The 17,255-nt window shown below is 48.3% G+C and overlaps 1 protein-coding gene across 9 annotated transcripts in view; it reads left to right on the top strand.

Moving 5' to 3' along the window:
• Window positions 1–17,255, top strand: part of Med13l (mediator complex subunit 13L) — a 196,681-nt gene that overhangs the window by 153,927 nt on the left and 25,499 nt on the right. For 7 of the 9 annotated variants that reach the window (NM_001419791.1, XM_087578966.1, XM_087578974.1 and 4 more), the window contains 8 exons: window positions 1,895–2,057; window positions 4,095–4,199; window positions 6,787–7,518; window positions 8,417–8,642; window positions 9,546–9,651; window positions 9,953–10,077; window positions 12,498–12,597; window positions 16,932–17,152. In NM_001419791.1, the coding sequence (NP_001406720.1) occupies window positions 1,895–2,057; window positions 4,095–4,199; window positions 6,787–7,518; window positions 8,417–8,642; window positions 9,546–9,651; window positions 9,953–10,077; window positions 12,498–12,597; window positions 16,932–17,152 (1,778 nt within the window). The remainder of the gene's footprint in view (window positions 1–1,894; window positions 2,058–4,094; window positions 4,200–6,786; window positions 7,519–8,416; window positions 8,643–9,545; window positions 9,652–9,952; window positions 10,078–12,497; window positions 12,598–16,931; window positions 17,153–17,255) is intronic. The other 2 variants (XM_087578968.1, XM_087578967.1) reach the window with 1 other exon arrangement.

Below are 17,255 nucleotides of genomic sequence, written 5' to 3'. Positions count from 1 at the left end.
TTCAGATTTATTCGTTTATTTTGTGTGAATATACTGTCGCTGTCTTCAGACACACCAGAAGAGGGCATCAGATCCCATTACAGATGGCTGTGAGCCACCATGTGGTTTCTGGGAATTGAACTCAGGACCTCTGGAAGAGCAGTCAGTGCTCTTAACCACTGAGCCAACTCTCCAGCTCAGATTTGTGTTGACTTTAAAATGAAATGCTTGCTGCATGTATGGTGCCTTGACCTCCAGAAGTTCTCAGTTCCAAAGCAAGAGGCTGTCTGTGATAAGTCTGTTGTAGCCTTCATATCCCTCATCCTCACATTGCTTCCACTTGCTCTATGTGTCACACTGCACGAGTCTTTGGGAAATGCCCTTCCACTGTTCCTTGTTCCCTAAAACCATCTGAAGGTTCTAGTGTCTGTGTAGTCAAATCAGCTCGCCCAAGTGCCCCTTCGTACAGTGCTGAACAGAGCCCTCACTGTCAGTCACTGAGGCAGTGCCAGGTGGCTTGCCTTGCTCCTCTGAGACGTCAGCTGGGTCAAGCTGGCTGGTGTTGCTGAGATCACCATGACCTCTCAGACAGCCATGTCTTCCTGTCTCTTTGGAGGCCTGGAAACTCAGAGGCAGCAGCTTTCAGTCCTGTGAAGGCTTCTTTCCTTACTCTGCCACTCATAGCACTGCCATGGGCATTTGAGACTTGTTCTCCACTTTGATGATTTCTTGGTCTAGGTTTTAGGAAAGGCACTTGAGAAACATTGGGAAATGAAATTCATTCTTTTGCATGGCAACCAAGTCTTTTTTTTAATTTAAGATAGTAGTCAAATACCAGGTTTTGTGTCTCCTGTACTCCATCTCCAGTGTTGGTGCTTTTGGGAGGAAAGGCAGCTTCAGCTGTTTAAAATAGTTTGGTGTTTTAATGGGAACAAACCTAAACATCCTGTAAAGGCATGGCCTTGATGCAGCCATCATGGAGAATAATTTGTGTCATAAGGGACATTTGAAAGATTTTCAAGGGAGCAGTGCAGATCATTCAGTCTCGCCATTGACACTCTTGCTCAAGAGGTCTTGCACTTTCGTTTTGTTGAGAACAGAGTTCATAGTCTATTTATTAGTCAAATAAGAGAAGCCCTAGAGTTAACTGGACATTGCCATTTGGCTGGCCACTGAAATGGGAATGGTAAGGCTTCTGTCACCTACCATCACAGGGGGCGTGGCTAGAAGGAATAGGCCACCCATCAACAGGTGGACAGATTAACTGGACCCCTGAGGGGAGCCGGTGAATCTCTATCTGGGAACATAACTTGGAGAAAATCCTTTCTGGGTTTTAGTGCCAAGCTCAGGTAACTGATACTGGGAGTAAGGCGGGCAGTTCTAGACACTAGGGTGCTAATAACTTCTTTCTCTTGCTCTGTACTGTCTGCTTTTATTACACAACTGTTTAGCTGAATGAGCACAGAGCTGTCTCTGCTGCTCTATCTGCCCCAAAATACACTGGTTGTGTTTAGTTCCTAAAATCAGGACAAGTAGTGAATGTTTGCATTTTTAATATTACAATTATGTTCCCTTCCTTATATGTTAAGTTGCATCTAAACATATGGGGTGAGGTGTTGCTGTGCACGTCTTCCCAGGTGGTGTGCACGTTTCTCATGTCTGTTGCTTTAGGGGAAACACAAAGAATTCCACAGACCTAGGCAAGTTGATATTGGTTGGTTACTGGTGTGTGTGTGGAAGGGTGGGGGGAGTTGAGGAGAGGATTCTCTCATCCCTGCAGATAATGTGATTGCCAGAGGCGAGGGAGGGAAACCAAGCTTCACGGATCTGAGTTTAGGCAGGTAAAATTTCCAACAGCCTCGGTGCTACCTGCTCCTATGGTGGTCCTGACATTGTGATCGTGCTTGCTTTCTAGGCGAGAGCGGTGTGCAGAGCGCTGCCAGTCACCTCGGGTCCCACGATGGGGGGATGATAGCCACCCACAGTCCAAAGAGATCAAAGAAGATCCCTCCTAAACTCCACAGTCACATGGTCCATCGAGTCTGGAAGGAGTGCATCCTTAACAGGGCCCAGTCTAAGTACGTGCTGTGCATCCTGGTTAGTCAAGTCTCCTCGATCGCAGGATGAAGAGGGCAAGTCAGTCACATGTACAACCGTGTGCTCAAACCTGAAGATCTCCACATTGTCATCTCACAGTTTAAACTCAGTAGAATATGATATGAAACAAAGATGCTAAAGCAGACACTTGCTTTACTGGTTTATGTATCATGGATAATTTCAGGTTCTCGATCATAAGAAAATCACAGTGTTGGTGTGACATCTGCCAACAGGGACAGTTCAGAGCTTTGCCCTGACTGTCAGGTGGCACTCAGGGTCTGCCCTTCTTTTTGTGCAGATTTCTGAGTGGTTCCCAGTTACAGAGGGAAACAAACTTCTTGGACAGTTGTTGAGTTGGCCTTGGGTTTTCACCAGCAGTGTACACCTGGATGATGCTGTGTTCTTGCTTTATTAGATATTGTGTCTGTGTGTGTACACGTGTGTGTGTCTGTGTGAGCATTTATGTGTCCCGTGTATGTGCTGCATATAGGTCTGTGTGTCTGAATGTATCTGTGTAAGTTTGCATGTATGTGCATGTACGTGTGCCTTGTGTGTCTGTGCGCGTGTGTTTGTGTGTCTCTGTGTGCATATGCATATTATTGTTACGTTTATGCATTGGGTATTGTCTTCATGAGTGTCTGCACCACTTGTGTGCCTGACACAGAGGTCAGAAGAGAATTTTAGACCCCTTGGAACTGGAGTTGTGGACGGTTGTGAGCTACTGTTCTGAGAACCAAACTCCCTGAGAGTCCTGCAGAAGCAGCCAGTGTTCTCAACCCCTCTGTCAACCGTCTCTGTAACCCCTAATATTATTTTAAAAACAGCCTGTTAAGGGCAAGGAAGGTGCTGGATCCCCAGTACACGTAGTTGTAAGCAACTGTGAGCTGCGAGACGTGGGTGCTGGGAACCAAACTCAGGCCCTCTGTGACCAAGCAAGCACTCTGAAACACTGAGTCGCCTCTCCAGGCTGCCATGGGTGCTCTTGTTACAGTAACTTTTCACTTAGAAATAACACCAACTCTTGTAAAAGAGTGCTGTTCAGAGTTGTGTGTGTGGGTTCAGTAGCTGCCTTGGCTCAGGCTTTTAGCAAACTGATGGTAAATGTTTACTGTCAGAGGAATTGATTCTAGAATGGGCCACTGGAGATGCGCTAGACAAACCCTAAAATAATTGTATACAAAACCATAGTCTGTTTCCTTCAGAATAATTAGTACAAATAATTTTACTTCTATCTTCAGTGCCTAGGTAATTTTTCAGTTAGTATTTCTTACCCACCATCCTCTGCTTTTACTCAGAAGTAGCCTCATACCTCTGCTGTGCCTGACAGATCACATCCCTCTCTTTCTGGCCCGAGTAGGAGCCGAGGCGCCCAGGTAGGTAGAGAAGGCTGCCTCGAGGACTCCCAAGGGTCACCCGGTGAATCTGTGGCATCAGCTGCTGGGAGTGAGGAGTTAGAACTTGGCCTCTTGTTTCCAGGGGCTTTGTTACTAACGAACGACATTAGAGTGTTAGAACGTTACCTTTAGTGTAGGAGCTTCCCGGAGAGTATGTATAATTCGTAGATGTTTAAACATTCTTACATAATGTTAAGTGACAATATATATATATATATATATATATATATATTGTGTGTGTGTGTGTGTGTGTGTGTGTGTGTGTGTGTGTGTGTGTGTGTGTGTGTGAATGGTAGTGGTAGGGCATGTGAGTGGGTGGTACTAAACCCAGGCCTTGCTCATGCGGCAGAAGTGACTTTTGAAAGGCAGCAGAAGAGTGGGTGCTGTCCATTGTCCGTCCTGTCCGTGTAAATGTAAGATGAGCTTACACAGGCAGGAGCGTCTGAAGCTGCCTCCCTGTGCATAGCAGACAGGCTGTTTACCTCCTCGTCCCTCTGAACTCCTTTATCAGCAGGAGCCATTACATTGTAGAAAGGGTTCATACCTGAAGGGGAGAGGACCTGTTGTCTGTAGTGGAGTGAGTTAGCTCATGTGTGTACACAGTCACTTTTCCACCCTTTCTAGGAGGAGCCAGATGTCAGCGCCTGCTGGGGAGGAAGAGCCCGCTCACAGTCCTGCTGCCTGGGACTTTGTTGACCCAACCCAGAGAGTCAGCTGCTCCTGCTCCAGGTGCGTGTGCTTCTCAGGCAGAGGCAGAGGCAGAGGCAGAGGCAGCACCGTCCATGTTGGCCAGCCACAGCCGCACGGGCCCCTTCATCTCAGAGTTCCCTCTAAACGTCCTCTGTACAGAAGGAAGGGATCCATCTAGTCTTCCGTGCAGTGGTGTTTTATTGCCAGGGTTCAGATTTAGTACCGAACCCTGGCTGGCTAGGGTCAGCAGAACCTGGATGCAGTGGCTCTTGGGATCCTTTGTTTGAGGATCTTTGTGGCTGGTAGGGAGTTTGCTAAAACCCCAAGAGCCACTGCCTTAACGGTATCTCAGCTGCTTGTCTCTGGACTGTCTGCATGGCCTCTAACCTCCCTCTTTACCCCTTGACTTAACACCAACGGGCGGGTACAGGATCTGTCTCACTGACACAGGCTGTTATGGCTTCTAAAGTTTTAGGGAGGTAATCCTGTCTCCCAGTCCAGCTGAGAGCTGGCCGGCCTTGCTTTACACTTACGGGTCTAGAGCTTCTAGAAGCTTACATAGAATCATGAATTCCATGGACCTTCTAGGAATGAGGGCTGTCTGTTGAGAAGGCGACCAACCACTCACTTCTCAGCTCAGCCGTTACTGCTGTACTGGTGGGCTGACTTGAGGGAATGCAGAGTCTCTCCATTGACTTGAAGGAAGGAGCGTTGGCCCATGTTCCAGTCTCTCTGGCCCCATGCTCACCAAGTGTCGCCTTGGTGGGCAGCCCCGTTCCTTCAGCCAGTCATACTCACACTTGGCTTGCTGCGCGGCTTCACTAGGAGAGGTCCTCACTGAGAGCACTCAGCTCTCCCCTCTTAGGGCACGTATAGCTGAATCAATCTCTCTCTCTCTCTCTCTCTCTCCACACACACACACACACACACACACACACACACATACACACACACACTCTTGGCTACTGGGAGTTGGAGGTGGGGCAAGGATGTGAAGTATAAAGTATGGTCAGTTTGACTTTTGCCTTTTTTTTCCTTTTTCCTGATCTTTTCTACAATCTAGACTTTTTCTTAAAACACTTTTACTTATTAGTGTCACGTTTTTAAGAATTATCGCCAGTATATTTAGTAAATAATGCTTTACTTTCTGTGCTCTGGGATCGCTGCTCCAGTTCCCAGTAGATTCTTATTAGCCAGGCTCTTCCTGGGTCTCGCACTCTGGCTCTGCTGTGGGTTTCCTCCTCCCCCTGTTGACCACGCCCCTCTCTCCAAGACTGCTCTGCCAAGTTGTCCCTGCTGCGGCTCCTTGGTAACTGGGGGTTTGCACATGCTCTCTTGGTGCAGGGCACATTTCTGCTCTTAAACGTTGTGGAGCTGAAGGAGGCAGCTTCAGAAGCTCCCACGTTACAGCAAACCCTTCCTTTGAAGAGTCCCTGTAAGGACCGCGCCAGAAGATGAGTGCAGCTAACTGTCCTGGGGAGAGTGCCCACGCATGTGTGACAGTTAGAAACCCTGGTGCATGGAGCACGCCTCTGCCTGGACTGTCCCTGATAGCCTTACTCAAAGTCGGCTGCTTCTTGGTTCTGCTTTCTTCCTTTTTTTAAGATTGAGTTTTTAAACAGTTTGGGCGGAGTGTTTGCAGATTATCTGCTGTGGGATTGCAAGCCGTATGACAGGCAGACTCCCCTCACTGTTTAATGGCTGAACGGAACAGGGCGGCTATTCTACTGTCCCACTAAACCATCCCATCATGCCACACAAATCCATTTTACTGCCCACGAGGGCATCATTTAGTTCAGTGCAGCAGTAATTTAATGCCACCCAAGTGGCCTCAGAGTCGTCACTGCACCACTAGAGAGCTTGCCGTCTTCCCTGGAGTGATTTACAGACGGGGAAGCTGGCTGACCTGTTGTGGAACTTGGCTGTGCAGAGAACTTGGCATCATTTAGTGATCCTGACCAAGCCGTTCCTCAGGTCTGTGTTTGCCAAGTGTGAATAGATGTGCATCCTCACTGAGATGTGTTGGGGCTCTCACACGTGTTCTAATTTCCAACCTCTGAGCTCCAGCCCATCTTCATGTGTGTGTCTGAAGTTCACATTTGTCTCCTGGTCCCTCCCAGATGCACAGTGAGAGGCAAGGCTTAGTAGGCCATAGGTCCTGTCAAGTGTTCTTGTTTATCTTCGTTTCATAGTTTTTGGAGGTTGGACCACAGTGATTTTATTCCCAGTGTGCAATGTCACAAATCATTTAAGCCATTGTGTATGACCGTCAGAGAGTTGAGACGTAGACATTGAATTTCTACTTGTTGCCTTTTCTGGTCCCTTAGTCTCGCAGTCTTCAGATGCAGAGAGAGACTGTAGCTCCTGCTGTCTCACTAGCAAGGTTCAAGATAAGCAGGATAGTAAGTTATACTTCCCATCATGTCCATGGTCATCTGCTTGACCTTACATATGAGTGGCTCCTGACTTCCTGCCCAGCACGTGTATCTTATTGTCTATAGGCACATTGGATTCTGGACCCTCTCAGAGGTGTGAGTCTCCCTTTAGCAGAGACACTTGTTTGGGGACGACGTAATCATGCCTTTATCTGTACCTGGGTATGTGTTGACTTTAATTCTCATTGTAGGCATAAACTTTTAAAGCGGTGTGCAGTAGGACCCAGCCGACCTCCCACGCTCTCTCAGCCAGGCTTCAGTGCAGGACCGCCACCCCCTTCATCCTTACCACCTCCTGCTTCTTCCAAGCACAAGACCACAGAAAGACAAGAAAAAGGAGACAAGTTGCAAAAGAGACCCTTGGTGCCCTTCCACCACAGGCCTTCTGTGGCTGAAGAGTTATGCATGGAGCAGGATGCACCTGGACAGAAGCTAGGGCTGGCAGGGATAGACTCTTCCTTAGAGGTGTCAAGCAGTCGGAAGTATGATAAGCAAATGGCCGTGCCTTCCAGAAACACAAGCAAGCAAATGGATCTGAATCCTATGGATTCACCTCACTCCCCCATTTCCCCTCTGCCCCCCACCCTCAGCCCTCAGCCACGAGGTCAGGAGACAGAGAGTTTGGACCCACCTTCTGTCCCTGTGAACCCTGCCCTCTATGGAAACGGGCTAGACCTTCAGCAGCTCTCCGCTCTAGAGGACAGAACTGTCCTTGTAGGCCAAAGACTGCCTCTGATGGCAGAGGCCAGTGAGACAGCCTTGTACAGTGGGCTCAGGCCTTCATACACTGAGTCGTCAGACAGGTGGTGGCAGAGTTTTCGTCTCCCACCCAGTGAGGATGCTGAGTTCCGGCCTCCAGAGCTGCAGGGGGAGGGGTTTCACACTGTACTGGATGTGAGCCCCGAGAGCACTGCCCTGCAAAGGTGAGCTGACCCTGGGATGGGACTGGACACCTCGCTCTCTCTGTGATCCTAGGATGGGGCTGGACACCCTCGCTTTCTCTGTGGGATGGGGCTGGACACCCAGTGTCTTCTGTCTTTGCTATCTTTACTCTCTCTGTCAACTCTGTAAATGGGGAATGTCTCAGAATCAAACTCCCTGTTCTTCATGAGACTTAACAATACTTGGCATGTGACGGTTTTGCCGTGGCGTTTCAGGACGTACTGTGGACTCATTTATTCATTAGTCCAGAGTGTAATTGAAGAGACTTCCCAGCGCTGTCTGGAGGGTGTGCTCTCTGTACCTTTGAGCCACTCACCATTCTGAACCTTGGTGCAGGTGACCTCCTACAAGTGGCCTGTAGCCTCATCTTTGTGCTGATTTGCTGACTGAGGAGACAGAGCTGATGTACTTGGGGTGGGGGTGAGGGGGCACGACCCATATTTTCTGAAGAATGTGGTCATGGGCTAAGGAAGCTGCCTTAGCTTTGCCTGATCATGCTTAAGATCTTGAAAAACAAAAACAACAACACTGAAAATTACTAGTGCTTTTCAGTGTTCACTTTCAACTTTCTTTTAAACGATAAGTACTGGGCTAGAGAGAATGCTCAGGGCAAGCACATGGAGAACCAGCACTGTGGATGGAGACTTTCTCTTATCTGTGAAGTTTTTATGTTCATGCTGAGTCCACATCAGCACTGCCCATGCCTGACCCCGAGTTTAATCCCCAGAAAGGAGAGAGTTGGCTCTCTGACCTTCACATGCTATATGTGCATGCTCATACACAAAGTAAATAAAAAGAAATGTAAAAGTCATAAATACTATGTTAAGAAAGATACAGTTTCACTTACCTTATTAAATTGTCACTTATTTTCCCTTTTAGACTCTTAGCACAACCTAACAAGCGGTTCAAAATCTGGCAGGATGAGCAGCCTCAGGTGCAGCCGCTCCCCTTCCTGGACCCATCACCTCTGTCACAGCAGCCTGGAGACACTCTGGGAGAAGTCAATGACCCATACACCTTTGAGGATGGTGACATAAAGTACATCTTCACAGCAAATAAGAAATGCAAGCAGGGGACGGAGAAGGACTCCCTGAAAAAGAACAAGGTACCATTTACCACAGCGCGAGCCCAGCAGCCTGTGGGTTTTGGCGTTTGCAGTGTGTGTGGGAGAGTCCTGAGGCAGGATGTCTGAGGTGGTCCTGCCTGGTTGCTCTGTCCTCATACTCATGCTCTTGGTACTACTGTATGGAGCAGCGCTCTGTTCCTCCTTACCTCATGGCTCACCTTTGTCCCAGAGTCAGCCGAGCATAAAGGAAGCTGCGTGTTCTCCGGGCTGTTCCTTATGCCGTGCATGTCTCCTCTCATATGCTAATTACTGTTGGCCTGTGCTCCCTGCTTATTTCTTTTACAATATTTAAGATGTAAAGCAAACAGTGTTGAGGGCAGTGTCTGTTCTTAGGGAGTGTGTAGTTCACTGTGCTGAGAGCTGTGCCTGTGTGTTCTCTGACTCCATATCAGCACTGCTCATAGCCTGTCAGTGGGAGCCACTCTGGTTCCATTGCCATGATAGTGTGCTGGGTGTGCCTGCTGGCTAGCCATCTAAGGAAGCCTTCTGGAGAGAGTAGGGAAGAATGGAGGTTAAAGAGGCTAATCGAGTCGAGGGGACAATGTGCAGGGTCTGTGTAGATCCAGAGGCTTGGTCTGTCATTTAACATTGGCACAATTACTAAAGACTGCGTTGGATGCCAGGACAGGTCCTTAATGAGGTCGACCAGCACCACCGAGTCTCTGAGGACACCTAGAGGGTTGCGAGAGATGGGCCTTCTTGATTCTGTGCAATGCAGAGCAAGGGCCTGCCTGCCTTTGATTCCCTTTGGTTGCGTAGACCATGGTTTCCCACACTGCTCATAACAGGTTCCATCGCCGCGCTAATTCTTTGTGTTCTCCTTCATATCCCACACTTTGGGTTGCTGTTCATGTGTTTTGTTTGGCTGAATTTATTACACAGTCAGAGGATGGATTTGGTACCAAGGATGTCACTACACCAGGTCATTCCACGCCGGTGCCTGATGGGAAAAATGCCATGTCTATTTTCAGTTCTGCTACTAAAACAGGTGTGTACATTGTTATCACTCACTTGGACTGTTGCTAAAGTAAAATGCAAAGGGAGTTCTTTCCACTTAAGATTCTATTCCTATTGCTATAGCAGTAATTTGATCACAACTTTAATGTTTTCGTGGTTTGTCTTTTGGTTCGTTTCAAAGCTGAGAAGCATAGTTGGAAGTAATTATGTCTAAATCTAAGTAGGACATAGGGAGGGAACTGCCAGCAGACCTCAGACACTGAGGTCCAGTCCATCCTTCCTGTCTCCCTCGGCGAGAACCGACTCACTCCTCCTTGCCTCCTTTCCCACAGATGTCCGGCAGGACAACGCTGCTGGCAGAGCTGGCTCCGGGAGCCTTACCCAAGTGACAGATCTGGCCCCTTCTCTGCACGACTTAGACAACATCTTTGATAACTCTGATGACGACGAGCTTGGGGTGAGTCTGCTCAGCTGCAGCCGTGAGGCCCGCCGTGTTGCGGGCTGACCAGCACCTGAGTCCCTTTGAGGACCGCTTATTGGTGCTTTGGTTACACCATTATTCTCCATAGGTGTAGATATTAAAATCTTTCATATCTATTTTAATAAACCCTCCTGAATATCATGTGGCTAAAGGAATATATATTTCGTATTTTTTTAAGAGGAGGTTTTTCCAAATCACCCAACCTTCCTTCACCTAGTAACTGAGGAGCAAGTGTGCAGTCAGTGCTGTGCTGGGAGTGGATGTAGACACACGATTACAGGGAGTTCATCCTTCCTCATCTTCCCGTCATCTCTGCCCTTGGGCAGATGTTAGCATTCGCTCTCTCTAGGGAGGCTACATAGGGGGCTAAGCTGAGTAAGACACACTCTGTTCATTTCTCTTTTTCATTTATTTACTTAATCTTCCTCTCCATCTATTCTATGTAAACTTTTCAAACAATTTGATGATCAGTTCTTTTGTGACAGGTAACTGAGGCAATTAACAAATTTACATACTTGGTTAAATTACTGACTTTATGCTAAAAACTCAAGAAGGTAAAACAGCCTATAAATGTATTTACTGCTGAGCTCAGCCTCACAGCAGGATTAAAGGATGCTGACCATTAAAGTGCAGAGGGGGCAGGGCAGCAGTGTTTAAATTGAGGCTCTGGGTTAAGTAGGGATCAGATTTCTAACTTTAAACTCAACAGTAGCTAATCAACAGATCTTAGGCCTTCCCTCTCAGTGCTGCATATAGCTACTGAGGGTGAGGTGGCAGCCGCCTTGACAAATGGATTTGACTGGAGAGGGCAAAGACTGGGGTCATGAGGAGCAGGGCATTAGGTGAACGTGGAATGAACCCTGATTGGACAGCAGAGAGAAGCAGCTAATCGCTGTGGACTGGCCAGCAGCCTGTTCATCTGCTCCTTGGTGGCCCGCTCTTAGGGATGGGCTCTTAGCTTGTCTACCTTCCAGGACTTCCAGGGCTCTGCTGAGTGTGGAGCTGGGGGAAGATGTACACTCCTTTGTTTTTTACGTCTGAACTGCAGGAAACAAGAATTCTATTTGATATTTGTATGCATTGGAACACAGCGGCCTTAGTTCAGACAGTTACTACCTGAAAGGAAAGGGCATGACACGGTGAACACTGACTGAGCAGAGGTGACTCGCTCCCTTACAGCAGTGTGAACGGTACAAGCAGAGGTGACTCCCTTGCTGTTGGTCTGGACCTTGGAGAGTTCCGCTTTTATTCTGACTCCCAGGAAGATGAGCACAGGCTGAGCTGGGATGGAGGGGCAGGGGCTTCTGGTACTGAGGAGAGGAAAGCATGGGTGGAAGGTGATCCAGTCAGCCAAGCAGAAGGAGCAGAAGGGCAGGCGCTGTGATGGAGCTGTCTGCTCTGGGCCTGTGACTTCATTCCCTGTACAAGTTATAAATTACTGTTGGGCTTAATGAAGAAATGGCTCTTCGAGGAATATATTTTAAGCAATATTAAACACAAAGGAGATGCTTTCAATTGAATTTTTATTTCTTTGAAATAAGGGGTTCTTTGATTTCTCCTCCAGCATCTATTGATAAAACTAATTTACCTTGTAAGTAGAGGAGGGAGGGAGGCAGCTGGCTGAGCAGTCAGATGTGTTTGAATTTAAATGTACATTTCAACTGTATATTATGTAAGTATAAATAAAAGGTGTTAGATCTGTAAGATCTATTCTTTTTAAATTTATTAAATTTATTTTAAAAATTTATACATTCATTTATTCATTTATTTATTTAATGTGTATGAGTATACTGTAGCTGTCTTCAGACACACTTGGAGTGAGTCACCCCGTGGTGAATTGAACTTAGGACCTCTGGAAGAGCAGTCAGTGCTCTTAACCGCCCCAAGACCTATTCTTTTACGTTATTGGATACACTTTATTTTATGACCAGCCTATTTGAGATTTTAAAGGTACTCTTTCCTAGTCAAGAACTTGCCTTGTTCTGAGTAACTGGTCAGTTGTCTGCATTCAGAGGCTCTCAGATGGGGCTGCCTTTGTGAAGAGAGGGCTAACTCTTAAATGGGAATGCTAGAGCCTAAACCTGTAGCTTTGGGGGGCACGGGGCCACTGTTTTAGTTGCCTCCTCCCAAGGAGGAAGAGCCAGGCCCATGGCCAGCAACTGCTGGAATACCGGCCCGCTACCATGTTGGTAAAGCTGCCCTGGTCTTGACATGCCTGAAGGCCTGGGCAGTGTTCCCACCAGGCCCTGAACACAGCTGTCTCTCTTCCTGGAGATGCCTGTGAGCAGCTCGTCCCTGCCAGAGGTGGATGTGGGTGTTTCATGAGGATGTGCTGCTCTATCTTAAAAGGGTCGGTAGTGCGCGTCAGTGTTCTAACAGTACAACTCTATTCTCAGGCCGTGTCCCCTGCTCTCCGCTCATCTAAGATGCCGACTGTTGGGACTGAGGAGCGGCCCCCTGGGAAGGACGGAAGAGCTGCTGGCCCTTACCCTCCAAGTAGGTGCAGGAACCTGAGCTGACATGGTTACCACTGAGAATGAAAGCCTAAGAAGTCAATGCTTCTGAGAAGGCAGGAAGCCAGTCAGAGACAAAAATGCCCTCACTGCTGCCCCTCTGCTGTGCTGTCAGACCAAGTGAAGCCACAGCTGAGAGGGCAGGGGGTCCTGTCCACTTAACTTCAGAGATTGCTACTCAAAGAAGTTACAGAAGACACTCTGCTTTCAAAAATTAAACTGACTTAGAGATAATGAATGGTTGTCAGGAATCATTGTGCAGTTTTAGTTTTCTCATTGAGGCCTCTGGTGTTAATACTTTGCATACGGGAGGACAGAAATAGTGTTGTCTTTACCTGAAGGAAACATGGGTCCTCAGTGAGAGGAAAGACAGGGCGGCCCTGTAGACCCTGAGGGAGACGTACCCCATTGCAAATCACCCTGTGATTCCTGCTCCTTCGCTTCAGCTGGTAACGAGAACAAATTGAGGGGAAAACCACCATGTCACAGGATGAGTCAGAAAGTTTTATGACCCTGTAAATGTAGTCTGACTCGCTCAGACATGGAAGTGGGGTGTGCGTGCGCAGAGATTGGGTTGTGACAGTTTGAACAGATCACAGCTTCTTATTCATGGCATGGGAGGGAATGAGTGATAGGCAGCCCGCTGCTGTGGGTGCTGACACACATGAAAGAAACATGCACTTCAGGGTGGGTCAGGCGAGGGCTTCCACATGTGCTAATCAGCCGGCCGGTCCTCTCTGTTGCCTATGAGGGCATAGGCTGGCCACTCACGGCAGCCATCCTGCAGTGTGGTCCTTACACTGTGTACCAGTGTCGTATTTTTGTTTAAAAGGTGATTGCGTTAGAATGGCCTCAGCATCTGATGCTAAAGTACAGGCTGTAACAGTGAGTTAAGACTAGCACTGAAGCAAAGAGCCAGCACGATCCAATACAAGACCTAAGTGAGTCTGTAACGGGAGGGACGGAGGGACGGAGGGACGGATGGACGGATGGACAGAGGGTGGGTGGGTGAGAGACAGACACAGAATCCCCTCCTCAGCAGTAGCAGTGCAAGCAGCGTGGCTTGTTTCCATCTCTGCTCTGCTTCCCCTGACTGTTGTATCTGCAAGGGTACTGCCCAGCAGAATACAAAGAAGCTGCAAACTGGGGTAACACTGGGACATCTGCTTAGGCCCCATGAAAGTAATTTTGTTAATGAATTTCTACTGGGCCTAGTGTACCAGGTACCATTTTTTAAAAGAATTATTTATTTTATGCATATGAGTACACTGTCACTGTCTTCAGACACACACCAGAAGAGGGCATCGGATACCGTTAGGGGTGGTTGTGAGCCACCCTGTGGTTGCTGGTATTTGAACTCAGGACCTCGGGGAGAGCAGTCAGTGCTCTTAACCTCTGAGCCATCTCTCCTGCCCCATCAGATACCATTTTTAATGTGGCCCAGGATGAGTAGTCATAGGCACTTCCAGGACTCTCTAGAGTTGTGTGATTACGTGTACAGCTGTCTCCGTTTGTTCAGTTCTGTTGTGTTCTGAACTCCCAGTAGCAACTTGGAGCTAGCACATGCAGGTGAAAGGAAAAGATCCCATATTATTAATTTGTGCATGTAACAATGAAGGATCAATATACTGAGCAGACCAGTTATCTATGGATTTCTCTGAAATTATATCTTTTTTAAAGAATGAATCTTAGAGAAAACAAAAATAAATTAGTTGGACCATTCTGTTTGTTTAATTCTGTGTTTGGGCTTCTGCTCTATGCTCTGAGGCAGAAGGATCCTGAGAAGAAGCCAGTGGCTTGAGATGGGGTGGAGGGTGTGAGGCAGCTGAGAGGAACAGCAGGGCTCAACCCTCTAGTCCTGCATGGAGTTGCCCGTGCCGTTTTCTAGGAGCAGCATCCCTCGTGCTGGCCAGGCACATATGGAGGCCTGGCGTTGGATTCTCAGGCTGTCTGCTTTCTCCCCACGCACGGGTCCCCTGGGTCAGCTCGTAGAGCTCTGTCTGAGCAGTGTTCTCATTCGGTGCGCTCCTAGTTGGGAGCTGGCACCATGTGTCACCTCACTCCTGTGTGCTGAGATGCAGTGGCGAAGCGCTCACCTGAACCCTGCCTTCTCTACAAGCTTGCAGAGTGCATGGGGTTGACAGTGGGGTCTCCCTGAGTATTTGATGGTGAGAATGTGGAGTGTTCCGTAAAGTGGGCCTGTGGCCGTTGGAGTCGTGTCTCGACTTTGTAGAGATGAGCAGGGTGCCAGAGGCTTTGAAGCATGGAGCTGACTTCCCAGCATTGGTAAGACAGTGACCTCCCTCGCAGAAAGAGACTGACATGTCCTAAAGTTTACTACAGTTTCGTTTTTATTATTTTTCACTGTGTGACAGCGAGTGAGGGAGGGGGAAGGGGAGGGGCAGAGCTTGCTCGCAGTGTAGGTACCCTTGGAGGCTGGGGTGTTGGATTCCCTGGAGCCTGAGCTATAGACAGTTGTGGGCTGTTGTCATGTGGGTGCTGAAGCTGACCCTGGGTCCTCTGCAAGAGCAGCCAGTGCTCTAACTGCTGAGCCGTCTCTCCAGCCTCTGTAATTTTTTTGTTGTTTGAAAAGTTCTCACTGTGTAGCTCTGGCTGCCCTGGAACTTGCTGTGTAGATCAGAATGGCCTTGAACTCAGAGATCTCCCAGCCACTGCCTCCTGCGGCCTCAGCATTGCTAGAATTAAAGGCTTTGCCACCATTGGGTTAAAGTTAGTCTTTAGAGTATGGGACTCCATTCTGGAAACACACAGAGGCTGTTTTACTGTCCTGTTGAACTTTTCCTCCCCAGCCCTTCCCAACCACTCTGCCTTCCTCTTGTGGGCCCTGTCTCCCCCAGATAGAGACTCCTTCTCCAAAGCCTTGTTTGGGTGAAACTTCTGCCTTAGCTACAAGCTTGCTCTTCTTACTCTAAGAGAAGTGTGCTTTCCTCCCGAGCTCAGTCGTGGGGCTGCTGTGCTTCAGCTTGGGGAGATGTTAGAGGTGTGGTGCACATTTCTCCATTCAGCCTTTACCCGGTATAATAATCCTACCCTTTGTTTGAAATACAATATATTGATCTGATCGGAGACTGTTCTCCTGCTTTAGAGTCAATAACTTGTGTGTATCGTCTCCAGTAGTTGGCTTGCCTGGCCTCCTTAATTGCAGGCATTTCAAGTTGTAAATCCTGCCCTATAAAAGCAGGCAGAGGACGGCTCTGAAAGGTTGCTCAGTACCACCGCCTGTGACTCCTGCTCCAGGTGCCCATTTGCTCCCTCCCTCTAGGGAGCTGCTGTAAGCGCTCTTGTTCCAATGGAAAGCAAGCATGCCTGTTACAGATCTAAAGGAGACTAAGGACTGCTGTGGTAGGTGAAGCCCTGAGGAAGGATCTCTCCTGCCGTGGCTGAGCTCTGCCTGGAGTGTGGATTCTAAAGGGTGTGAAGCCAGAGGCAGCAGCCAGGGCTTAATTGGCATAGTCAAGGTCATTGCTTCAGGTTATTCCCGTTTAAGGACTAGGTGTTTAGTTAAATGTTGGGGCTTCAGGAAAGGCGACAAGCATGGAAATGGGAACATCAAAGTGACAATCACAAACTACCAGTTCCAAGCCCAGGGCACCACCTAGCGGACATGCTCTATAACCACAACTTGCACTGTGTCAGGCATAGCCTGCTTCAGAGTCAGAACCTTTAACCAGGTCATGAACTGTTATCAGATATACTGATTCTGTGAAGACAGTGGGAATGGGTACTGTAAGCTCCCCCTTCCTTGCTGAGGACAGAAGCCAGGAATGTGCACAGGCTTGCTAAACACTGACTGTAAACTATTTTCTGGCCACTGTGTGCCCTGCCCTGTTGACAAAGCCCTTAGAGTCTGGGTACTATTATTACTTAACTCTAAAATTGTATGGCTAGAAAGACAGTGTGAGATCATTCCCCAAAGAGCAGGACTGTGTGATTCAGTCACCCACCCCCCAGGCTTGCTCTAAATAATTTTTATTCTCTTACTATTTCATAAACGTCTGGAGATGGAGATAGACTTTCATAAGTAGTGTAGTTGGAGAGCTTTCACTTTCTTCTCCACCCGTCTCCTTCAGGTCTTAGAGTCAACTATGGGAAGGAAAGCATGCTCTGCAGACCCTGGTGACTGAATTAGCATGACACCATACAGCATGAAGAGGGGGTCCCAGGGACGTGTGGACGCCTGAGCGTGACCTGTGTCTTGAAAGTCCGTTAGCCTTGTGTGGATACTGCTGTGCCTGGCTGCTTGTCAGAGCTTTTCGGAATCTTGCTGTTAAGATGCACTTTTAATTTTGTTTTTAGCAGTTGCAGACTTGCAAAGGATGTTCCCCACCCCTCCATCATTGGAACAGCATCCTGCATTTTCCCCGGTGATGAATTACAAAGATGGAGTGAGTTCAGAGACAGTGACTGCATTGGGCATGCTGGAGAGCCCTGTGGTCAGTATGGTCCCCACACACCTCACGGAGTTCCGGATGGAAGTGGAAGATGGCTTAGGAAGTCCCAAGCCAGAGGACATAAAGGTAATGACCAGTGTGTGCGCTTCCCCATGGCTGGGCGGCTTCTCGGTGGCGCCCACACACGCGTGTGTAAGGGCTGTTGAAGCCGGAGCCCGTCAGTAGACGG

This window comes from Rattus norvegicus, chromosome 12 (assembly GCF_021556685.1).
Source record: "Rattus norvegicus strain SHRSP/BbbUtx chromosome 12, alternate assembly SHRSP_T2T, whole genome shotgun sequence".
NCBI lineage: Eukaryota > Metazoa > Chordata > Mammalia > Rodentia > Muridae > Rattus > Rattus norvegicus.
Note: the sequence above shows the minus strand (reverse complement) of the source record. Positions and strands in the feature narration are given on the sequence as shown.